Genomic DNA, 22,240 nt, shown 5'->3' on the forward strand with positions numbered 1-22,240 from the left:
TGTATTTAAATAAAGCTATAGAATTTGTTTTTGATTCAATAAATAGAATTCTGAACATTATTTAGCAGTTAGTTAAAAATAACAAATATAAAAAGATGTGAACCTAAGTTGAGAGAAAGATATATAAAAATAGATTGGCTGAAAATAATCCTTATTATTTTTTTCTTTCACATATTTTCTATCTAAGGTGTCAAAGATACTTCCTTCTAACTGTAATTATTAGCATAATCTACTGTTACAGAGAAATTGGGAGTTTAAAATGTGTTCCAGTGTTTCACCACTTAATAACTGGATTTCTTTCTTACATATAGGAGCTGCTGATAACCAGACAGAGCAAGTCCTTAATGAAACATTGAGCTATCAAAATGTTCAATACATGGTAATTCTGAAGAATTTGTCCTGGGATGATGCAATGGCTGCATGCATAAATAACAAGATGCAGCTGGTTAGCATCACAGATCAGTTCCAGCAGGCTTTTCTTGCTGTTCAGGCTGCCCTTCGTAATTACCCACTGTGGATTGGACTCTTCAGCCGAGATGTAAGTTTGGTTTTATTTCTCTTTAGACTGTGTCTTGAGGTAATTTTCAGAGTTCTGTGAAATAGAAACTGAGATAAAGAAATGCAATGAAAAATTAATTTCTGGGGTAACTGTTTTCATTTAGGGATAACCATCTGAAGGGTCTCAAGGTTAATGTTCTAAATCTTCAGTTCACTAAGTTACCTAGTTGTTGAACTCCAATGGATGGATTGATGATGAGGAGGCAATTGTTTTAAATGATTATAGGATGAAGGGATATATTGTAGGGTGGCAGCAACATAGATCACTGCATCATCTTTGCCTCATTTTTTAATGAATAATTAGTGTTGCCATTTAATATCATTGCCACTGTTTACAGTACTACTCCAGAAAGAGAACCCAAAATCTGTTTTAAAAGGGAGAAAATGAACCATCGAACACTTCTGGAGATGCATTTCTAAAGCTTAACTTAGACTCTGTTGTTACTTCGTGTTATTTTCACCTGTGTTTGAGTTAGAGGGAGACATCCCTGAGACACTTTAGTGTTTTTTTTCTTTTTTCTTCTGTTTGTTTGTCTTTGCAAAAGTCAATGCAGGAGGTACTGTTTTGCCTTTTTTAGCCAGAGGACCTCTTGAAGATCTTCACTGTGGACTGAGAGCTTTCTCAGCTGTTCATGAAATGGCTTGGGCTTGGTTGCAGGGTTTATCTCTTTTGTTGAGCACATGAGTCCTAAGATAATTGCAAGAAAAAGGTTAAAATTTATTTCAGAAGTGCCTTACCTACAAAGGTTAATGGTGTTCACTCAGCATCTGTGGTGTTACAATCTTCCTATGTCAGTAATGGGCTACTGAGTATGCTAGGCAAAGTAGAGGGGGGGCGGAAATAGAAATTTAATTATGGAGAATATTTTTAAAAGGAAATGGGCATTTAATCTTAGTGAAGATGGGGAAACCAAAACAACCTATTTTCCCTTCTATTTTGAATCTTTATCTATAAGTGAAGATCAAATGATTCATTTTGCTGCATGAAACTCAGGCATGCGCTGGCTTTTCACTATTGCAACACTTTGTTATTTGGGCACAATTAGAGTCACATGAAAGGAAATTATAATGAAACTGGTCAACAGAACTTGTTACTCCAGTGCTGGAATCATAGACACAAAAGAAAGATAGAAGATAAATCCAATTACAAAGCTGCAGGGGGATTTCCTGAAGAAAACTTTTAAATGTAAGATTCTTAAAGGATGGCATGCTTGTTGTATGTGGTTTTTTTCTTATTCCTCCTGCATCCTCCAGGGCAGGAACACATCTGATTTAATAAATCAGTTAAGTATTGAATAAATTACTTTCAACTCAGTGTGGAGTAACCGAGACTGGGCCTTATTCTCAGATGTTACCAGTTTTCCAAGACCAGATAATTATATCCACCATTGATTTGCAGGTGCAAATGATGCAATTTGGACACCTCATTGCCTTCCTCCATAAGCATAGTAGTTAAACATCACTATTTGATAATTTGCAATCCACTTCAGCTAATTTATATTTTTGCAACTGCAAAACTTAAAATAACAAAGCTTGTTATATTTGGAGCAGCAGATCAGATCGCAAGGGCAGCGGAACACTTATAGTTCTTGCCAGAGACACTGTAAATGTCTAGCCAATATAAATATATTATCATGTCATTTTTTTGTACCTAATATTTTTTACTATGTAAGCTCATCCCTTTTACTTACACAATGCTAGGGTGGAAAACACTATGGCTGGCTGGATGGGAAACATGTTAGTTTTAGTCGCTGGTCTGAAGATGATGAAGAAACAAGCGAAGAATGTGTGTTTTTGGATACTGATGGCTTCTGGAAAACTTCTGACTGTTCCTCTGAAAATCGAGGTGCTATTTGCTATGCATCAGAAAGTATGTATCCTAGCATAATATTTATAAAAGCTGAATTTTGTTTTATTATGAAGCATATTTGATAATTCCAGATTGTAACTTCAAAATTAAAACTTTTTTAAAATTACATTTCCTCAGACAGGCTGATTTGCATGCCAGGAAAAAAAGAAGCAAACTTCAGATAGGGGAGCATGCACTTGCTGGTCTTAATCCACATGTTACTTACAAATGAATTTGGCATGGGTGCATTGGGCCAGACTGTACCCTTCGTACTGCCACCTGATTCTACCTTTGCACTGTTTCTGTAAGGTTGTTGCATACTAATCTCTCCCACTTGCATGTGGAAGAAGATTCAGCTACCTCTGTACTATTTACATCTTAATATTGGGACCTTCTGAAATCTCTTCAGACAGGGAAGTCTATACAGGGAGAAAGTACATGACTACATGGAGAAGAAAGATAGCAGGTAGACACTGAATTGAAAGGTGTAAATTAAAGTAATCTGCAGTTCACAAAACCCTTCTAAATATATGCCAGTTATAGCAAGACAGGTAAGGATATAGCAGGATACCTTTTGTGGGGGTATACATATGTAGCACGGCCCTTTTCTGAAAAACAAAAAAGATCTTTCTGAGACATCATCACAGATTTCTTCCCTATGAGACCATTATAATTTGTTTTGGTTTTCTTTCCGTGAGGGGACACAGTTAAGCCACTGTTTTACATACTGAGTCACAGTAAAGTGTATACTTGGTATTATAACATCCTTAACTATTTTGTGCTTGCAATCTAAGCAACTGCAGGAAAAGTCCTTCTCACTCCTCAAGTATTAGATAAAACCACAGAACTAAGATGTGTTGCCAGCTATGAAGTAGCTTATTTGTTATGGTGTTCTGCCTTCATAGAAGAGGCAATAAGAGCTATTGGTTATTGGCCCACACTTCGCACTTTTATGGAGGGATTGTATTCTTAAACCTATATAACATAACAATTGCAAAAAGTTGTAAGCATCTGTATTCTTTGATAATGCTTACTGCTGAGTTTGTTACTTTAAAAAAATCACTGTCATGAGAAAACTGAAAGCAACAATGTATTACATATTTAGAGGATGGCACTTAATTTGTCTTGCATGTTTTAGGTGGTTTGTGGTACGTCAGGTTAAGTGTTGTTATTAATAAGTCATGTCCTGAATGTCATCTTTCATTTCCTTAGAGAAGATTGAAAAAGAACAAGTTACACAAGTTAAGTGCCCACATAAGATTAAAAATACACCCTGGATATCATTTAGAAACAATTGTTACACTTTTATGATAACAAAAAATAGATGGAGAGAACTGAAGTCTCAAGAAGCTCATCATTTATGCAAGAAAATGAGTAAGTACTTTGTCATATTACAGGTATTTATGGACTAATATCAGCTTGAGGGAGAAGAGTTTTAGATCTGAGTCACTGTCTTAAAATGACAGCAAAGTGAGTGTTGAGAAAAGGTTGTAGCATTTGGAAATGTGCGTTAGTGTTGCACTGGCTAATGCTGTTTGCCCTTGCAGTACTCTGATAAAAAGTGCCAGAGCACGGGTAGGACACTTTGAGAGAGGGAGAGATGGGTAAGAACTACTGAAGTCTGAAGTCTCTGAAAAATTGGAAGGTTGGGAGTTTTTTCTCTTTATAATATGCAAATTTTAAATAGGTTGGGTAATTGTTTTCCCCTTGGCAACATTCTAGCTTTACACTCCCATTTACTTCATGGGGTTTTTTTCAACACCCCTTGCTGTGTGGAACACCTGGCTGAACAAAATAGACAGAATAGTCCAATTCAGAAAAGCACATAGGCTTTTCCTGTCCATCCTGAACAAAGTCTAAGTTTAGTAACAGCTTCCCTCTAGTATTAAAACATTGCTCGTGGCACTTAGACCTAGGTCTTTCCAGAAACTGTTCTTATTTTTCATGAATTGATTTCAATTCAGTCTTTTTCTTAATACTGTTTCTCCACTAGGCAGTTCAAGAAAATCATGAAAGATTGCTGATATTTTTATGTTCTATGCAGAGAATTTTTACAGCATACACTTTGAAGTGACAGTAGGACCCACAACTATCTCTGAAGCTGATGTCTTTCACTTATCCACAAAACCAGGGGAAGCACTCTTAATACCTTTTAAAATTGTTTTTGCACTGTTCATTTAGTTGTTATGTTGTAAAGGTCTAGCTGTTACACATTCTTGACCTAGCTGTAATAATTATTAACAATACTAGAAAAAAATATTTAATTTCTTTTCTAACTGGAAGGTGAATTTGTAAGAAAGTAATTAAAAAAAAAATTTTTAACAGACCCAGAAGCATTTGTTCTGAGCATTCGAGATGAAGAAGAGAATAACTTTGTTACTGAGCAGCTTCGTTCATTCAGCGGTCTGGCTATGTGGGTCTGGCTGGGTGTGATTTATGATGACAGTGGTAAGATTTAAGGCTTTTTTTCCTAATAACTGGATTGGAGACAAAGTTTGCAGCATTAAGTGTATGTTTCTTGCATGTTTCAGTATACAACTAAAGTCAAACTGAATGCAAACCTATAATAATGCTTTATATTTATCTTCCAGAAGAAAATAACTGGACATGCTTTCTGTTTGAGTGATAATTAGATGGATTATGTTCTGTTTAGTCTAGATTTGATTTCCCTGGAAAGCAGGACTTACTTAAAAGGGCCTGGATGAGTAATGCTAACATATTTAGCATTGTATATGGAACTGATTTACAGTAACTTAGAGTATCACTGCCTTTTTTTCCAAAGTGAATATCTGTTAATGTCATTAATATATTCAAAGTTAAATGGTATTTGTACACATAATGCCAATGTTTTGATAAATATGCTATGTTTTCCACAGATAAAGTTCTCAAGTGGTATGATGAAACTCATCTGACTTACAATAACTGGAGGCTGGGAAGACCTAACATAAAGAAGAACAGTTTTTTTGCTGGTGTAAATCTTGATGGATTTTGGGATATTTACAATTATTCTCAAAGTTGGCATGCTCATCACTATAATGTGTACAGTATACTAGCCTGTAAAATTGAAAGGGGTAAGTAGCAGAGAAGATTTCTGTGTAGTATTGGAGAGTTGGATAAGGGTCATAATTTCAGTGCCAGTTCTGCAGTACCTGCTACACAAGGCTTTGGTTTTGCTCCCAGTGAAACATAAGGCACAGCTGTCCATGGGCTTCTGGGGTTATGTAGTCAGTCCATGCATCACTGCTGTAATGTTCTGGGCAGGAGGAATGTGTTTGCTGTACTCCTCCATCAACTGCTTACAGTGTTCAAAGTAGCGAAAGATAACTTATATCAAGTAAGTGGCTTGTACTGAACACTTTAATGCTTGAGTTGCATTGATATAGATGGATTTTAATGCTTTCTGTATGTTCCTAGTAATGTGAATGACATAACTTGTCATCTTACTCTTTGGAACAGGACCCCAACAGCTCAAGCCTCCATTGCCCGAGTCTATTCCACATGGAAACAGAACATACAGGATCCTTCAGAAAAAGTTAACATGGTATGGGGCATTGAGAGAATGCAAACAAAATAGGAATGATTTAGCAAGTGTACACAGTGAATCACAACAGTTATTTCTAGAAGATATTGTCAAGCAGGATGGCTATCCTCTGTGGCTTGGGCTGTCAATTCATGATGTAAGTATATACTGTTGGCGACATCGGTAACAGAGCTTGTAAATAATTTTCTGCTCAGGATATGAAATGATTTCTGATGCTTTTTTCCAGTTTCTTGGAATCTCTATTCCATGTAGTAAATTACCTACTTTTTCAACCCTGTGTAACATATGTTGAAGTGTATTAATTTTAGTGTATGTAGCCACAGATATTTTTCCAAATCCTTGATGTTTTAAAATAATTCAATGGTCCCACATAATTCCTTAGAGCAAAAGGACATGCAGTTTGTAACAGTACCGTTAGAGGCTCCAGATTTAGTGGCCCTCTGTAGGATCAGATTCCGCTAGCAAATACATTCAGACAAGGCTGTGTGGAGCCTGATTAGTTCAGGTCAGGACTGTCTCTCCAAGGCAGTTCAGGAACTGCTGGCTCTTGAGCAAGTTAGGTGTCCCTTCTCCCAGGAGTCATAGCAAGAAGCAGCTGCAGATCTTCCTCTTCCTCTGTCTACTTATCCTTGGAGCCAAAAGCCCGTGTCCCCAACCCTGCTCCCCACACTATTCACCAGACCTGATCATGGTAGTCAATTGGGAGGAATACCCCTCTGCAGAGATGTGTGATTTCTATGCGTGGCTTTGCTACTTCTGCCTGCCTTTGGTCTGAATGGGTCCCTCCACTTCTCACAACTGACTCTTTGTTGTCATGGGTTTCCAGCAGTGTCTCTGAAGGAGGAGATATCACTGCAAACCGTTCCCGAGCTGCAGACCCTTAATCATTGAGGCCATCTTGACAGTTTAGCAGTTTACAGTATATCTAATAACGTTCATAGCAAGGAAGGCAGACTGCTTAAATGAAACAGCAGGATGAAAGGATGTAAAATGTCCCCCATAGGATAAAACAAATCACATTGCAGGTTTAAACTTACAAGTATGCCACGCTTTCTCAGTTCACACAAGTAATCAGGATTTCTATGTTAAGAACTGATTGGAAAACACAAACAACGTTGTACATTTTAGTATGGATTTAGAAAATGAGGCCACCTGCATTTTAATTTATCACTCTACAAGGGATAAATACTGCTGTATGACTTACTAATGACTGACAAGATTTAAACCAGAACCATATGCTGTGGTTTAAAAGTTGTGGGTTTTTTCTTTAATTAGGGAAGTAAAGCTAATTTTGAATGGTCAGATGGAAGCGACTTCGACTACTATCCTTGGGAATTAGAAAATTCAAATACTACGGAGAACTGCGTTCTCTTGGATACTAAAGGATCTTGGAACCGTACAAAATGTACAAATGTTGCTGAAGGTGCCATTTGCTATAGCCCTCCAAACAGTAAGTGTTATTTTCAATGTTTTGTGTAGTTGTCTTATGTATTCTATTTTTACATGTTGTATTTAGAAGTAGAAATGAAGGCTGAAATACTACACGATTCCCTTTTTAAGAAGAGTTGTCTATTAGGAACAATAAAACACTTCATAATACTTAAGGGAGATTAACTCTCTCCATTCCACTGGTGAAAATCTAAACCAATCCTGGTCATTTTTTGATCACCTGTTGATATGAATATCAAACTGTATGTATCTTTTTCTGAATAAAAATCCTTATCAAACACATACAACAAACTTGAAAACCCCCTAAAAGGCAAGAAAAAAAAAAAATGGTTCCCAAGCCTTTGGGACTTGTCTTATGCTCGTTTTCAAATAAAGTCATATATGACACATGAATAAGGAATTTAAGTTAATTGACTCATGGTTGTTGGTAGCAGAAGTAGTCCTTGTTAATACTTACTGTCCTGTTACTACGAAGAGACTATGCACAAACTCCTGCAGAAAAAATAACGTCAATTTCTTTGTCTTTGCAGAGAGACAATTACAGCCAAAGCAAGTGAGCAGAGCCCCGGGATGCCCGCAGATCAGTGGTACCCTAAAGTGGATACAGTATAAGGATCATTGTTATGCATTTGATATGGCGTTCTACAATTTTTCAGTATATAACGTGGAGGATGCTAAGAAAGTCTGCCAGAAACTGAGTATGTTTAGACTCTTTACCATATTACAACTTATAATTAGTCCACTATTTGAAAAGAAATAAAACCCAACAACCAAAAAACCTACACTGGTTATACTTCAGCTTTTCAGCTTTTATGCTGCTTTAGTTTAGGAAAAGTAATAGCAAGCTTTATCTTTGAGCATCTGATAAAGGTTCTTGATAAAATGCTGCAATGTGCTGACAGATTGTTTGGCACACAGATAACCGCAAGTAAAATGCAGATAGCCATTGATAGAGGATTCAGAAATGTAAGGCTTACAGTTTGGAGGAAGCCATTTTATTTGCGTACAATTAACATTATTATAAATTAAGTTAGTGCTGTTAGCAGTGTTTTCTTACTATATCCTTGCATTAGCTGCTTGCTAATAGGGAGCTTGCTAACCTATCAAATGCTGCAAAGTGTGTACTTTATAGATATTATTAAGGCAGATATCACTAACAAACTTAATTTTATGTCAAATTAAAGGATTTTCTCTCTTTTTGATAAGCTATGTGGGGAATTGTATTGCTGAAGATGATGTTAAGCAGTCTTATGTACAGAATTTTTTATCACTTTCTTAGCTTGGAAGCTAGTAACTGTCATAACTTTCTTTTATTGAATTATCTTATGATGTGAAGTTGAACTCACTATGTAGGATGAAAAAGAAAAGGTGCAAGTAGTCCCAATCTTGGATGCAGTTTTCTATTGAGTACTACCTGGCCTGGTAGCTGAAAGAAAAAGTCATCTTTCTCTAAATTAAGCTTCTGGCTTATATTTGCAAATAAATGTAAAGAAAGGGTGCACCCTGAGCCTGTCTCCAGTATAGCCTTTCCTCTCTCTTATTCCTTAATTGCTATAACCCTGTATATAAAAACCTGAGGCACAATGAGGGATTGATTTAGAAATTAACTTGACTTAGCAAAATGCTGAGCTTTTGTTCAATTTTTTGGAAAGAGCTTATTACTTGGACCAGGCTACTAATTCTGAACGTGGCCTATCTTTTGATATCTTCCATGTATGTGGTAGTCCACAGCTGCAGTAAGTTTACTCCCATTTTGTTTTGTATGACCTGCTTGAATAACCAGTCATCTGAAGCAGTCTTGTATAATATGCTGCATTTTAGGGAATGGGATGTCTTTATTCTGCAGATTACTTCATGCTAATTTTACAAGCCCAGATCAGCAAATCTTTTCCTGTAGTAATTGTTCCCACAGAAAACTCAATGTATAAGCACCATGAAAAATCTCTGAAGTTGCAGTTCTGACCAGTTAGTTTCCTCTTCCCCTTAGATCCTTCAGCAACCCTTCTGACTATAGTGGATGCTGAAGAAAATGCATTTGTGAGCACACACATAAAGGAAAATGATCTCATCACCAAGAATGTATGGCTTGGCCTGGCTCAGAGCTCTAAGGGTAAGAAGTAGCAACCATGTATGAGCATGAGTGTTTCATCTGGTAAATAAAAATGCATAAATCCTCAAATAAAGAGTACAGTTTTGTAGTGTTGATAGCCTACAGTAACTTCTGCCTGAGGTTGGAATCCCTCATTTAGCATTATAAAGCCCTTTGGACTTCATTGTAGCTTAAGTCTCTTCCTGTTGCACACTTAAGATAATCAGGAGCCACTGAAATTTGTTTTCCCCAACACTGTAATTGGTGCCTAATGGTTAAACTGCAAATGCATCAAATGCTAAAGGTTTGGAGAAGAGGTGTGGCTAAAAGTGATGTGTTCATATTTATTGCTTTTAATATACAGGATAGATAGTCAGCCCTGTTTCTTTTAGCAATGTAAAGAAATCAATAGATAGTGAATGATACTGTGTAACATCACAACATGTTTTGGTGATCTAAACTAAGCAATCTTTTTTCCCCAACAGATCAGTCCCTGAACTGGCTCGATGGCTCATCAGTTAATTATGTCAACTGGGAAAATAAAACTGCAGCAGTCAATGAAAAATGCAGTGTTATCCTGTCCACAACTGGCACATGGTCCAAAGTTGACTGCAGTCGTAGTCAAAGCAGAGTGGTTTGTAAAGCTCCTCTAGGTACGGAAACATTGATTTTAGCAGAGACTTAATTTTGTAGTGACTATATTCAGGATATATTTTTTTTTTTGGTGGGGAAAGTCTTGTTGAAATAATGAAAATGCAATTCACAAAAGACTCTGTCCAAGTACCTCTGCCTAAGCAAGAGCCTTCTGTTGCTGTTTTGCCGTAAAATTGCATTCAGGGACAAATTCTGTAGGAATTTACTTCACCTAGCTCCCACTATCCACCGAAAGGGTAAGGGAGAAAACTGAAATTTCCACTTAGAAGAGAGCATAGAGTAGCTGCTATTGCTTCTTACCACAGGGTATCTCTCATGGGCGAGTGTGTAGGTGGGAACAGAATGACTTCTGCTTGTTAAGAGATGCTGAGTAAGCAGGTACTGCAGATTGTTTTCAGTCTTGATGAGGCTTCTGAAAATGGTGCCCCACAGCTCCAGAAGACTCAGGCCTCATGTTACTTCCTCACACTCTGCTCTGTACAGGAAAGAAAGCAGTTACCTGAGCATTAAGCAAGCAAGTTCCTGAGAAGCAACGGAATCTTTCTCATTTTGTATACACTTCCATTGAAGCTGAAATGCAGGAATAGATTTAACTTCATGCTGCTAAGGAAGATATCAACAAGATCTTTTCGGTCCAAGGGAAGCATAATTCTCTTCCATTCCAAGAGAGTCCAGGATCTCCTTAGATTTCTGACATACGCAAACCTTGAAATGAGTGCAGCATTTACTAGTAGGTTTTTTTGACCTCCAGAGGTCCCTGCCAACCTAACTATGGTTAGGAAATTAACAACAAAATGATCAAAAATAAGCTAATAGATGCTCATTCAGATGGGAACCTATCTTCCCATGTGATGAAGTGAAGATTATTAATATGATGAAGCAGTTTGCCTTATACTGCATGCATTTAGTTGAAGTTTAGCATATAGCTACCTAAGCATCAACCCCCATGACAAAATATTCTTACCAAAACTCTTAAAGAATAACTATTTGTGGTTTGTTCTGTTACAGGTTCTAATCATACCGGTGTGGCTGTAGCATTTGCCCTGCTAATTATCTTAGTCTTGATTGTTGGATTAGTATGGTATCTCTATAAAAAGAAGCGTCTTCACTGGAGTGCCTTCTCTTCAGTACGCTATCAAAGAGGGATGAACGATGAGGAAACTGATGATGTGTTGACAAAGGATAGCTATTGAGAAACTGTTCCTTCTGGGCAATTTAGCATGAACTTCACTATGTGAAGCCATAAGGAATGAACTACTTGATGTTTTATTACTTCATTTTGGAAAAGTAATAAGAAGGTTAATAATGGGGGCTAAATTTTGTTCTTTTATACAAGTGCAATTTTTATGCAAGTCCATGGTAATTATTTACATTTGGCCTCAGCCATTCAAGGTGCAAGGTTTCTAGAGTTCTGTGATATTTTTTAATTTACTATTTTCTCTCTTTCCTGGAAAGCGTTTTAATGGATAATTAATGCCAACAGTACTTCATGCAACATCACCTTAACAAATGTACTTAAAATTGCTACATGAATTCTGTAAGTTTGTACAATTACCCATAAATAACTTCATGCCAAATGATGTACCATTTTGATATGCTGTAAAGGTTTTGCTGCTAGCATTGGGTTACCCTGTAGAAGCAACGTTTGTAATAAGCAGTTATAAATTTTGATATAGCAGGGGAGAAGGGAGATACCAGATAACTAAGTGTTCATTCCCATGCAACTAAAATTTAAATTTTCTTGTTATAGTGGAAGAAGATCATATTGTGATTTGCCCCCCACAAAGACAGACAAAATATACCATGTTATAGTGGTGAGAGAATAATCTTCCTTAGGCTGTAGAATGTACATTTTGAATAAAGAGTTATAGGGAATACCTTGTGTTAAAACCATGCAATTTAGGAGTAAGTTAAATAAACATAGAATATTTGAAGCCTGAGACTGGCAAGAGGGCAGATCACTACTCTTATCCCCTGAAGGTGGTAGTGGGGCTAACAAAAATACCCACTAAGGGCTAACTGCAAACACAAGCAGAACTCAAGATATAATAGAAGCCTTAGCCCTATAAAAGCAAAGGCATGAATGTTATGTTTTATCTTGTGATATAACTGCTCTTTAAGTAAATGGTTCAATTTCTTTTCACAGCTCCTTTCACAAAGTTTTGAAAGCACAAATAGCAGGAAGGTTTACGGTGAAAATCAGTATCTGGACCTAAAAGATTTTAAAAACTTGCACTTGGAGTAGTATTTAGAGAATGATGTACCACATTCTATCATACATCTTCAAACTACTCTGAAGTTAGACTTCAGTGATTTTCTTATAGATCAAAACACAGAAAAGTCATGCTGTTTTATGATCTGTTACACTGTGACACCCAAGGATAGGAGTGTTGTAGTGGCAGTGTTCCTTGTTCTGTAATGAGATCCTCCTGACGCTTACTTCCCCTAATACTCTTATTTATACTGGGATTAAATGCCTAACATTATAGGTGAAATACATCATCTGTCCAAGAAACAAGATAAAGGTATATCTAAGGAAAGAGTAAGAAAGAATGTATGGTGAATAAACTCATGTACATAAATGCTAAAAGTACTGGGGTATTTTACATAAAACTTTAAACTTGATTTTTGTATGTGATGTGTCACTGTGGCCTTTTCTATGCACTCCAAAGCAAGCTATAAAGGGAAAAAGGGAAGACATAATTGTATATATTAATTACTCTAGTGATTTGATGATTTAATGTTTTGAGAAAGTCTTTAGCCTTTTCTAATGCACAATACAAAGAACAGGCACATTTACTTTTATGAAGGAAGTTATGTAAAAGACCAAATCCATTCCCCATGTAATGGTGGTATGATACAGTAAGTAGGAATACATTTGGTCTGACATGCTGAGAAAAGTACTACTGATTTCTCTGAAGCAACAGTGTGAGGTCATGATGTTCAACTGCCCCCCCCCCCACCCCCCCCAGTTTATGTTGATGGCACTTTTCTTTGTTCCTGTTTGCACTATTTTGATAAGCAAGTGTTTATCATTTGTATTGATAAATAGGGAACTTCTTGTAGATAGCGCTTTAGAGCCTGTTAAAACAGCAGCCTGAAGGGGCACTGTCAAGGAGCCATTGTGTTAGTTTGCTGATCAAAAAAGTAAGCACTTTCTGTTGTTTATTTGGTACTTTAGCCACAATTGTGAACATTTTCTTTCTTGAGGTAACTTGTAGAAAAAGTAGTTACAATGCTAGTTACTATGTAATTAAAATAACCCTCACCGCTGCTTCTTAAACTTGCCCTGGTATGAGAAGTGTTTGAAGTGTTAACAAAGCCTGGTTCCTGTCATCTTCTGGGTTAGCTTTTATGCACAAGTGCTTTGCCAAATGACTTCTAACTTAATGGACTAAAAAAAAGTGTTTGTTACTGTCCTTTCCTAACAACAGTAATAAGTGGGGAAAAATATTTACAGATTCTCATGTTTTGAGATTTACTAGTTTTATAGATGTTTATACTTTGAGCATTTTTAGGTGTGAATCTGAAATGGAAAATGGAAATTAGTAGTAAAATCCTAATTCTCCAACACACATGAATATATACTTTTTATAAAAAAATGTATATTTTATTCTTATGAATGATGTAAATAATTTTTAAGGCCCTTTCTCATGTTTGTTTCATCATACCCAAGTTGTCTAATCACTGGTAATTCTTATTTGAGTAAGCACAACTGCCTTAGTGCAGGTGAATAACCCACTTTATTTGAAATACACAGAAAGATTATTTAGCAGTATTGTTATTGAAAGAATAAAGTTAAATAAAACACTAAACTGCTTACACTGGTTTTATTTCCATGGAAGCAGTTATCAGAGCTAAGGTACAGCTCATTAATCACTGGGTAAAAAAAGCACATAGGACAGTGGCTGTGATCACAATTAAAGCAGATAAGTGTTACAATGATAAGAAAACTTTAGAGTTAAAAAAAACACCTTTGATTTATTTAAAAAGAATGCCAGTAACTTTCTTTTTGCAGCTGAAAACATGCTTTATCATGGAACATAGTTATACCTAGCTTTTATCAAACTGCTTCTGGGCTTACACAGAAAGGGAATGTTCCTCTCTGCCTTTATTTTTTAATCAAGGTGTAGTTCATTAGTGCCTCACAGCCCAGATTAACTCCAAAGCAGTTTATAAGGGCTCCCAACACAATTCCTTGTAAAATATGGGCAAAGTTGCATTACTTCCAGCCATGTAGCATTTGCAATTAAAGCATGAGATGTATTCATTTTAAGTGTCATCCGAACTCTGAATTCCAGACCTCCAAAATCTGTGACCGCTGGTCAAAGGGCAGTGTTATTTTTAGCTACAGTAATGGCTTGCTGGGAGAAACATCCTATTGTGCAAGGCTACAAACAAGGTCATCTGCATGCAAAACATTAATCTAAAAATGGAAGATGATGAGCAGGGAAATAAAAGCAGAGCAATGAAGTGCTTTTCCTGGGTGCCAGAGCAATGGTGTTGGGAAGACTCCTTCATCTCAGAGCACAGACTGGCTGCTGGACTGTGGTAGCTCTAGACAAAAAGCATACAGCTTCAGGTAAATGTACAAAGGTTTTTGTACACTTACTTACAACTTGACATGTGACTCTGTCTCACTGGCCACCCTCATGTCAGGGCAGAGCTCACTCCTGTGGGAATGAGCTCCTCCCATGGCAAGTGGAGCAGCATGGGTTTTGGTTCCTCTTCCTGAATTTTGCCCAGTCTCTGAATACTCTGTGTCCTGGAAAGATTAATCCACATCTGCCACTAGACCAGCCAGCATTTTTATTTTAACCCTGTTTTTGCATCAATAACTCGACAAAGAAATCAACCACAAGTGCTTTTATGCATGAGCACTATTTGGGCCTAGATGCATTTGTTGTATTTCTTACCATTCTTTCCTTTAAACCAAATGCACCATCTGCTCATTGCTCTGGACATATGTTAGACATCTAAACATTTTTGAAAGGAGGGAGTAAATTGCATGGCCTGTAAGTGATTTTGTGTGTGTGTGGCTGCAAATAAACAAAGACCAAACATTACAAATTTTGTTGCTAAAAGTCAGAATTACAATTTGGACCCTTTATGCATCTGCTGTTGCTGTGTGTATGGAGCACAGTGGGATATGTAACACCCAGGTTAATGAAAGTTAGTCAAATGCATTCTGTTGTCAAGAAGTACATAAAGTTCTTATTGACCAAATTAAACAGACTTTGCACAGTTGTAAAGTGAGAACTATGAGCAATATTGAAGAACGAAGCCTAGGAAAAGCAGGAGATTAGATACTGGAAAGAAAAATTCAATTGTCACTCTAATGGACCTTTCCCATTTAGTTCTGAAGAGTTTTAAAATGAGAGTTGACTAGAAAGCACTAGAAAAGGTAATTTTCTGTTGATAGCAAATTAACTTGCAAATGGTGCGTAGCATAAATGCCATTATGAAATGCTGTTATCTTGTGTTTATTTCTTTATGGTATTCTCACATTGAAAACTCCTGTGCACTCCATTGTAATATCTGTCAGTAACCAAGATTTTTAAACAGATTTGAGGGGGGTAGGGGAGGATACCAGATGAGGTTTTTATTGTGATTACACAGTAATGCAACACAGCCTATAAGTCCTTCTGGATTTCTATTTGCCAATGCAGAAGGGGCTATAGTTATAAGCAGAAAAGCAGTTGTTTGTTAGCTTTGCTCCTTTTCAGCATAAATAGAATAATTTACTCCAAGGTGCCTTTTAAGAAAGTAGAATTTCAGTGATACAAAATAATCATTGCAAGATGTGCTTTCTTCATTATCCTGGCTCCTTATGTGCACATTTTTTGTTGGAACAAATGAGAACAAAGATCTTTTTCTGCATGCTCTATCTCAGGACATTCATATGGATAGCAAGTACCACTCCTACTTTCTATAAAACTTCTCTTTTCAAGTGTCATGTGTTATAGTTCCCCTTTAACAGATGATATAGAACAGATGATTATACAAAAATGTGGTGCTTATACTTTGTATAACTAGCAAGTCTCACATGCATATTCAAATTAAGCTTACAAATCAGTTAGTTGAGATGATTTCACAAATATGCATGACTGAATGTCATCCCCAGTAGCAACTGATCTTTCTGCTTCATTGAAATGTCTTTATTTTCATAAACATGATCTGGGTATTTAAAGAGCATGTTGTGTCAAGTGAGAGTGTGAATCACACGTGTATGTGGATAGTAGGAGGGCACATTTACCCAGGCTGTAGATTGTGCGCTACTTTGTGGAAAAGGGCTGGGTTCCTGGAATTTTCATCTTGTATGGTCTCCTGCAGCCACCCTTCTGCTTTGTACCTGTTCTGTCTCATACCAGCTTTGCAGCACTGACAATTAAGCCACCAAACGATGAATACGCCACCAGACACAAGAGCCAAGCAGACAGCCTTACACCAGCGCAAGCTCCTTGCTGGGAAAGGAGACCAGAAAGCACCGCTTCCTAATAAGCGGCAGCCAGCCGAGCACAACCGTGAGCCTGAAAGGCGTGGGATGAGCACTGCCACCAGCTCGACAACACCAGCACAGGGTGCTGGGAAAGGACCAGAACAGGCGGCGCGGAGAGCCGGACCATCCTGTAACACCAGGACACCACAGCCTTGGCAGGGGCTGGTCTGTTTCCCTCCTCTGCGAGCGACAACCCTACCGCAGTCAGGGAGAGACCAGCTCTCTCAGCCTCATCCCAAGCACTCACAACACAACAAGGAAGAGTTTGCTGTGGGCAACCCCCGACACTCCCCTCTCCCAGCCCCGGGGACTCCCTCCACACCTCCCGTCCTTCTTCAGCCAGAGCTTCTCCTGCCGACACAGACTCAGTACCTTTACACCCCACACCAGTCTCACCTTGCAGGCCCAGCTCTGTTTCCAGGTGCTTAACCACAGGCCTTTCCTCCACACTGCTTTGCTCAGAGAGGATGACTTGCCGAGATGCAGCCATCTTAGGGGAGCTGGGAGGAGAAGGCTCCCCATTTAAATACTGCTGTGCCCATGGGCACACCCTGACAAGGCACAACGAGGGACAGCCGAGTTGCCCTCACTTAGCCTCGTGCTGCAGCAGGAGAAAGAAGTAAGACAGGTAAGCTGCTGCTATGAATGTGCGTGCTTCATTAGCGCACTTGCAAAAACTGTGCCTAACGCCTAAGCCATTACAGAACCGGTTGAGTTTATACTGACAGGCTGTCGCCATTTCATTTAGAGTCACTCGGGAGTTACAGGTGGTTGCTTTTACAGGGAGGACAAGTTTGTATTGGTAATCCTGAGCCATCCCAGCGTTTTGGGGAAGGCCTAGGGCACTACCATGCCAGGGGGACAGTGCCTGAGGGCTGCGGGAGGCCGCAGCCATGTCCCTGGGTGCAGTGTTCGCAGGAGATGGAGCCGGGTCCCCACCTGGCCGCTGTAGGCTGCAGCCGGCCGGGCTGCCCGCGCCACGGGGCAGCGGGCGGTAGTGCGTGTCTGGCAAGAACCAGGAATCGCCCAACGTGACGCGTTTGCTCTTGGTTGCATCCAGACCTAAACACTGGTGCAGAGTCCAGGTAGGCCGTGAGATGGAGTCCTCCTGGCTGGCATTTAGAAGGCTGGCCAGTGTGTGGCCGTGCTTGAAGAGCAGCACTTCACAGGCGGGTAGAGGTAAGTGAATTTTACTGGTAATCAACTCTGTGTTGACAGTGGCACAGGGCCAAAGTGTAGATCCAATTGTAGCATTAGGAATCTGAGGTACAAAATGCGGACGAGAGCTTAGCAAATTTGCAGCCCGCAGATTTAGGAGCTTGTATTTTATGTTGGGGGCTGGAATTCATGTATGAGGGATTTACTTAAATGCCTGAGGGGAGGAGGTAATTTTTGAAGTCCATGCACAGAGTAACGATAATAGGTACAGCCCGCATAGAGAACGGCTGTGTGTTTTAGAACCAGGTGTAAATAAACAGTTATAAGTTTACAGTCAAACTGGTTTAATAACTAGACACATGTGCTTGTGATGTAACTTACATGGGGTTGTGATTTTGCGTATAAACCATTTTATGTTTACTGTGTAGGTGCTGATTATAAATTATACCTTGTTCCAAAGCCTAACACCCATTGGCGTGAAACTGTTTCATATAAAATAAACATTAGAACATAGAAACTTGAATTAACTTCTAGAGAAATACTCGGTTGGAAGCCAGAACGGACTGCACATCACACTAACAGAAAACAGAATTAGAAAGGAAGGGAGAGGACACCATTAGTCGGCCATTACCTTGGGTGGTTATTCACTGCAACCTGTCATAACTGAATTCATGCGTGTTGTACTCATGCTGGACCTGCAGTGCTGCATGTTTGGTGTCACGACAGCGATGTATTAGCTGAAGCAAGCAAGAGTTTGAAACTCAACAGCTGCAAACAAGGGAGACCGGCTAGCTAGCTCCTGCTTTAATCTGTGGCGACTGCGGTTGGCCTCTGTGTTTGCCAGCAAGAAAAAAATTCAGCTTCAGTTAGTCGGCAGCCAGCAGGCAGTGAGTGGGGGAGACATGCCGTGCCAGACCCTGGTGGAACCGAGAGGTGCTGTAGCACAAGAGGGCAGTTCAGGGGGGACGTGTAGGCCACGCAGCCTGTGTTTGGTTTTGACACCCTCCTCCACCCAAACAAGCGGTAGCTGCCTGTGTGTGACTTAAGGCTTCCTAAGCAGAAAGGAGGCAGAGACAGCGTGTTTTTTGGAAGTACACAGAAGGGAATGGAACAGCTGAGGAAAGAAAAGCAACTGCTGCAATAAGCAGAGGCAGTTCCAGCCTCAAATGACCTGGAGACACTGTGCAAGGTGGTAAGGATAGAGAAACTAAAAATCTGTGAACAGTTGGAGATGAAGTTGTACAGACTTATCTCCAGGGTCTCAGAGCATCTGACCAAGGGATATATGAGAGCGTATTAATGCAGATTATGCATCACTGCTTGGTTTCCATACCTGTGCATGGATTGAGGTAACATTGGTCTGCTAGTGGATAGTCTGTCCGTGTTGCTGATAGCTCAGCTGCGCCGCCCCCCCCCCCCCCCCCCCTTCAGATTTACCACTTTAGTGACACATGCTTTTAGGTGAAGACCATGCCTGGGTCATGCTGTGGTATGAGAAGTGCAGCTGGCAGCTTATTTGAGCTAGAAGTGATTTTCTGTCACTAGTGACTTCAGAGGTGCCAAAGAGAAGGGATGAGCTGATCCTGCAGATTGGGCCTTTGGAGAGGATTCATTCCTTGCTCTGCTTTCACCACAGCAACTGTCTCAGAACCAGTCCCTTGAACTCACATGGGACACCTCCCATTGACTCAGCCCCAGAGCCAGCAGCAGAAGCTGGAAACAAACATTCCCCGCTGTAGTGGCAAACTATTTTCTATAATTCACCACAAAGGCAAAATTTGCTTCTGAGAGGAAGGGCTGTTGTCTCCTCACACTGCTGCTGCTTACTTTTCACTTACAAATTCTGAGCGTTAGGTCTCCAAGTAAACATCTTAGCGTGAGCAACACAACATCTGTGCGTGAATACAGCCTGTGCAATCCAATAATTTATTAAACTTTCATCTTGTAAAGCCAGTTACAAATTAAAAAAGACAGCAGAAGGAATTCTGTAATAGAAACAAGCAAAATTACAACAAATAGTAATGGGTGTTACATTTCCAAGTGGGTTCAAGCTGCCTGCAGCAACCCAAGAGCCAGAACACAGAGCTAGTGCAGAGTTAGGACAGGGATAATCAAGGCTATTCCGATACATAAAGAGATCTAGTCAGTGTACGGACCAATACAAAGTGTTGCTTCTCAGGTTGCCTCTGCATTCCTGTTCTCTCTCACTTGTGACCTGGTCATCTTCTTATTCTTCGTAACAAACAGGGGACGTTTATAGGATCTATTTAAGGCAAAACTCCAGCTGAACATATGATACACAGTAGTGGCTATTCTCTTAGGCTGGTTGTGTGGCAAGTGGACAGGGTGTTTGCACATGCTGCAGTCCAGTGGTAATGAGAAAAAAAGCACGCATTACGTACAGTGTTTTTTCTTGTACTGTCAACCTCAAAACTACAGTGTTCTGCGACACAGTATTAGTGACATGGCACCATTTGGTGATGAATTGGAACAGAACCTGTTGCATACTGACTCCTAGTTTTCTTTTCTATGAAATTTCTATTTTATAGCTAACAGGCCTTAGCTGCTACTTCTTCAGAAATGGAGACAGCCGATTTTAAACGTGGAACAAGGCCTGCATTACATACAGCTTCATTAAGAAACTGAATGGGCCTTTGCAATCTGGGATCCTGAGACTAGACAAGGATCATAGAAAATGGCTAGCCAACAGGTTTCTTGATTGCTAATGCAACCAATTTATGATGTGACTGATACTGAATATTGTTTTAAACAGTGCAGTCAAGTTTCTGAAGTCAAGACTGAAGATGACTCTCACCTTTCACTGAGAAGAAAAACAACATTCTGCTTCTGCAAATTGCAAGTAGCTATAAAAAACTCCAAGAAGCAGTTGTTTTGGCAAAACAGCGTTGTTTTCAAGTTTTGCTGATGACTAGGGACCTAGAGGAGACTGGAAGGGGATTTGGTGATGGGACCAGTTCCCATTACAAGTTGGAGGATGAAGGGTTTGGCATCTGCTTACAGTAGTACAGAGGAAGTTAAATTCTTGCCCGTAACAATTTATCTAGGTACCTGTTCACACAGTAGGAAACAGTTCACTTACAACTAAAGTTCAGAGATCCCAGCCATCCTAGAATCCCCTATAGAGAGAAAGAAGGAAGTTAACACAAGCAGGCTGCTCGCCATAAAACACCCTGACCTCCATCTAAAACCTGGAGTTTGTGAGGAGCAGCTCTTCTGGAAATGCAGCTGAATCAATCTCACCTCCTGGGCTGTATAGGGGAAAGGCAGTTGTTACTTTTTAGGCAACAGGTGCTGCTTGGAATGTATGCAGAATGACACCTGATGATCTACTTCAGTGGTGCTAGTCCTAAAGATTTTCTCCTGTGTTGGACTATTTAAAATTTAAACTTAAAAGTGCCACTTTTTACAGTTGTGTACCTGTGAACTTCTATTGGAAGGTAAAGAATCACCTTGGGTGGTTTTATTTGTTTGTTTAATGTTCTCTCATGTAGGGTTTGACTTCTTAGTTGGACCGCTTGGCTTCAATTACACAAAGGCATTTTCTCTTAAAACCAGATCACATCATTAGTATATCCTGAAGAAAAAAAAAGTGACTTATATTTTAGAGTTGCTTGCAAAATAAATAAAAAACAAGTATTCTTTTAGCAGACCATGTTGCGATCCCAGATGCTTGTGTGTTGGAAATTCATACGGAAGCTTAAGTCTGTCTCCTGTACTGCAGACATGATTCTTGTGAATTTTACTGCCAGTATGACAGGTAATGGTGAAAGCAGCAGAGAGAACAATCAGGAGAAGGAGGATGCTTCTGACTTTGCTTCTTTAAGGTACATTGTTCATCAAACAAGCAAGGGGAAAAAAGTTTTGGGTTATTAATATTTAACAACAGTTGTTACTGTTTAATGTCTTTGGGCAGAGGTGCAAATCCTATGGTACTGTAGATGTCACTTCAGTTTTTAAATACAGTAGTCAGTCAAGTGGAGTTCTTAAAAAACATCTTTGCTACACTTGTGCTGGCAAGTTGCAAACACCAATCATGAAACAACTGCCTCTCTCTTGTGGCAGTTCATTTGTATCACCTAGTCCAGATGCTAGCATGACTGTCCACGCTGGTGGCTGATTTGACGCTGCAGCGTTTCTTCACAATCATGTTGATGTATGCTTTCATGATCTTTATTATCTCACCCACCTAGAGAGAGACCACAATAACAGACGATAAGCACATTAAAAACCTAATTCCATTGAGGCATACCAGACATGTTGCAGAAAAAGATTCCCCTTGTCCGAATTCATGACACTATAAATTCTGCATGTAATACTAAATGTAAACATGGCAGTAAGGAAAGAAATGCTTGACAAGTTTGTGCTCTGTTGTAGCAACATTTAAAAGGCTTGTAGCTCAAAGTAAAGCAACTTTAATACTAC

At 39.2% G+C, this 22,240-nt stretch overlaps 2 protein-coding genes across 2 annotated transcripts in view; one reads left to right on the forward strand and one right to left on the reverse strand.

Moving 5' to 3' along the window:
• Nucleotides 1-13,955, forward strand: part of LY75 (lymphocyte antigen 75) — a 47,324-nt gene extending 33,369 nt beyond the window's left edge. The window contains exons 25-35 of the mRNA XM_049803881.1: nucleotides 312-538; nucleotides 2,260-2,428; nucleotides 3,620-3,781; nucleotides 4,733-4,855; nucleotides 5,284-5,478; nucleotides 5,864-6,084; nucleotides 7,224-7,398; nucleotides 7,928-8,095; nucleotides 9,385-9,507; nucleotides 9,972-10,139; nucleotides 11,149-13,955. Coding sequence (XP_049659838.1) covers nucleotides 312-538; nucleotides 2,260-2,428; nucleotides 3,620-3,781; nucleotides 4,733-4,855; nucleotides 5,284-5,478; nucleotides 5,864-6,084; nucleotides 7,224-7,398; nucleotides 7,928-8,095; nucleotides 9,385-9,507; nucleotides 9,972-10,139; nucleotides 11,149-11,333 — 1,916 coding nt within the window. The 3' untranslated portion in view covers nucleotides 11,334-13,955. The remainder of the gene's footprint in view (nucleotides 1-311; nucleotides 539-2,259; nucleotides 2,429-3,619; nucleotides 3,782-4,732; nucleotides 4,856-5,283; nucleotides 5,479-5,863; nucleotides 6,085-7,223; nucleotides 7,399-7,927; nucleotides 8,096-9,384; nucleotides 9,508-9,971; nucleotides 10,140-11,148) is intronic.
• A 5,405-nt stretch (nucleotides 13,956-19,360) lies between these two features.
• The window catches only part of LOC126040990 (unconventional myosin-X-like), a 98,002-nt gene continuing 95,122 nt past the window's right edge, over nucleotides 19,361-22,240 (reverse strand). The window contains exon 41 of the mRNA XM_049806159.1: nucleotides 19,361-22,004. Within this exon, the coding sequence (XP_049662116.1) occupies nucleotides 21,891-22,004 (114 nt within the window). The 3' untranslated portion in view covers nucleotides 19,361-21,890. The remainder of the gene's footprint in view (nucleotides 22,005-22,240) is intronic.

The sequence above is a fragment of the Accipiter gentilis genome, chromosome 1 (genome assembly GCF_929443795.1).
Source record: "Accipiter gentilis chromosome 1, bAccGen1.1, whole genome shotgun sequence".
Taxonomy (NCBI): Eukaryota; Metazoa; Chordata; class Aves; order Accipitriformes; family Accipitridae; genus Astur; species Astur gentilis.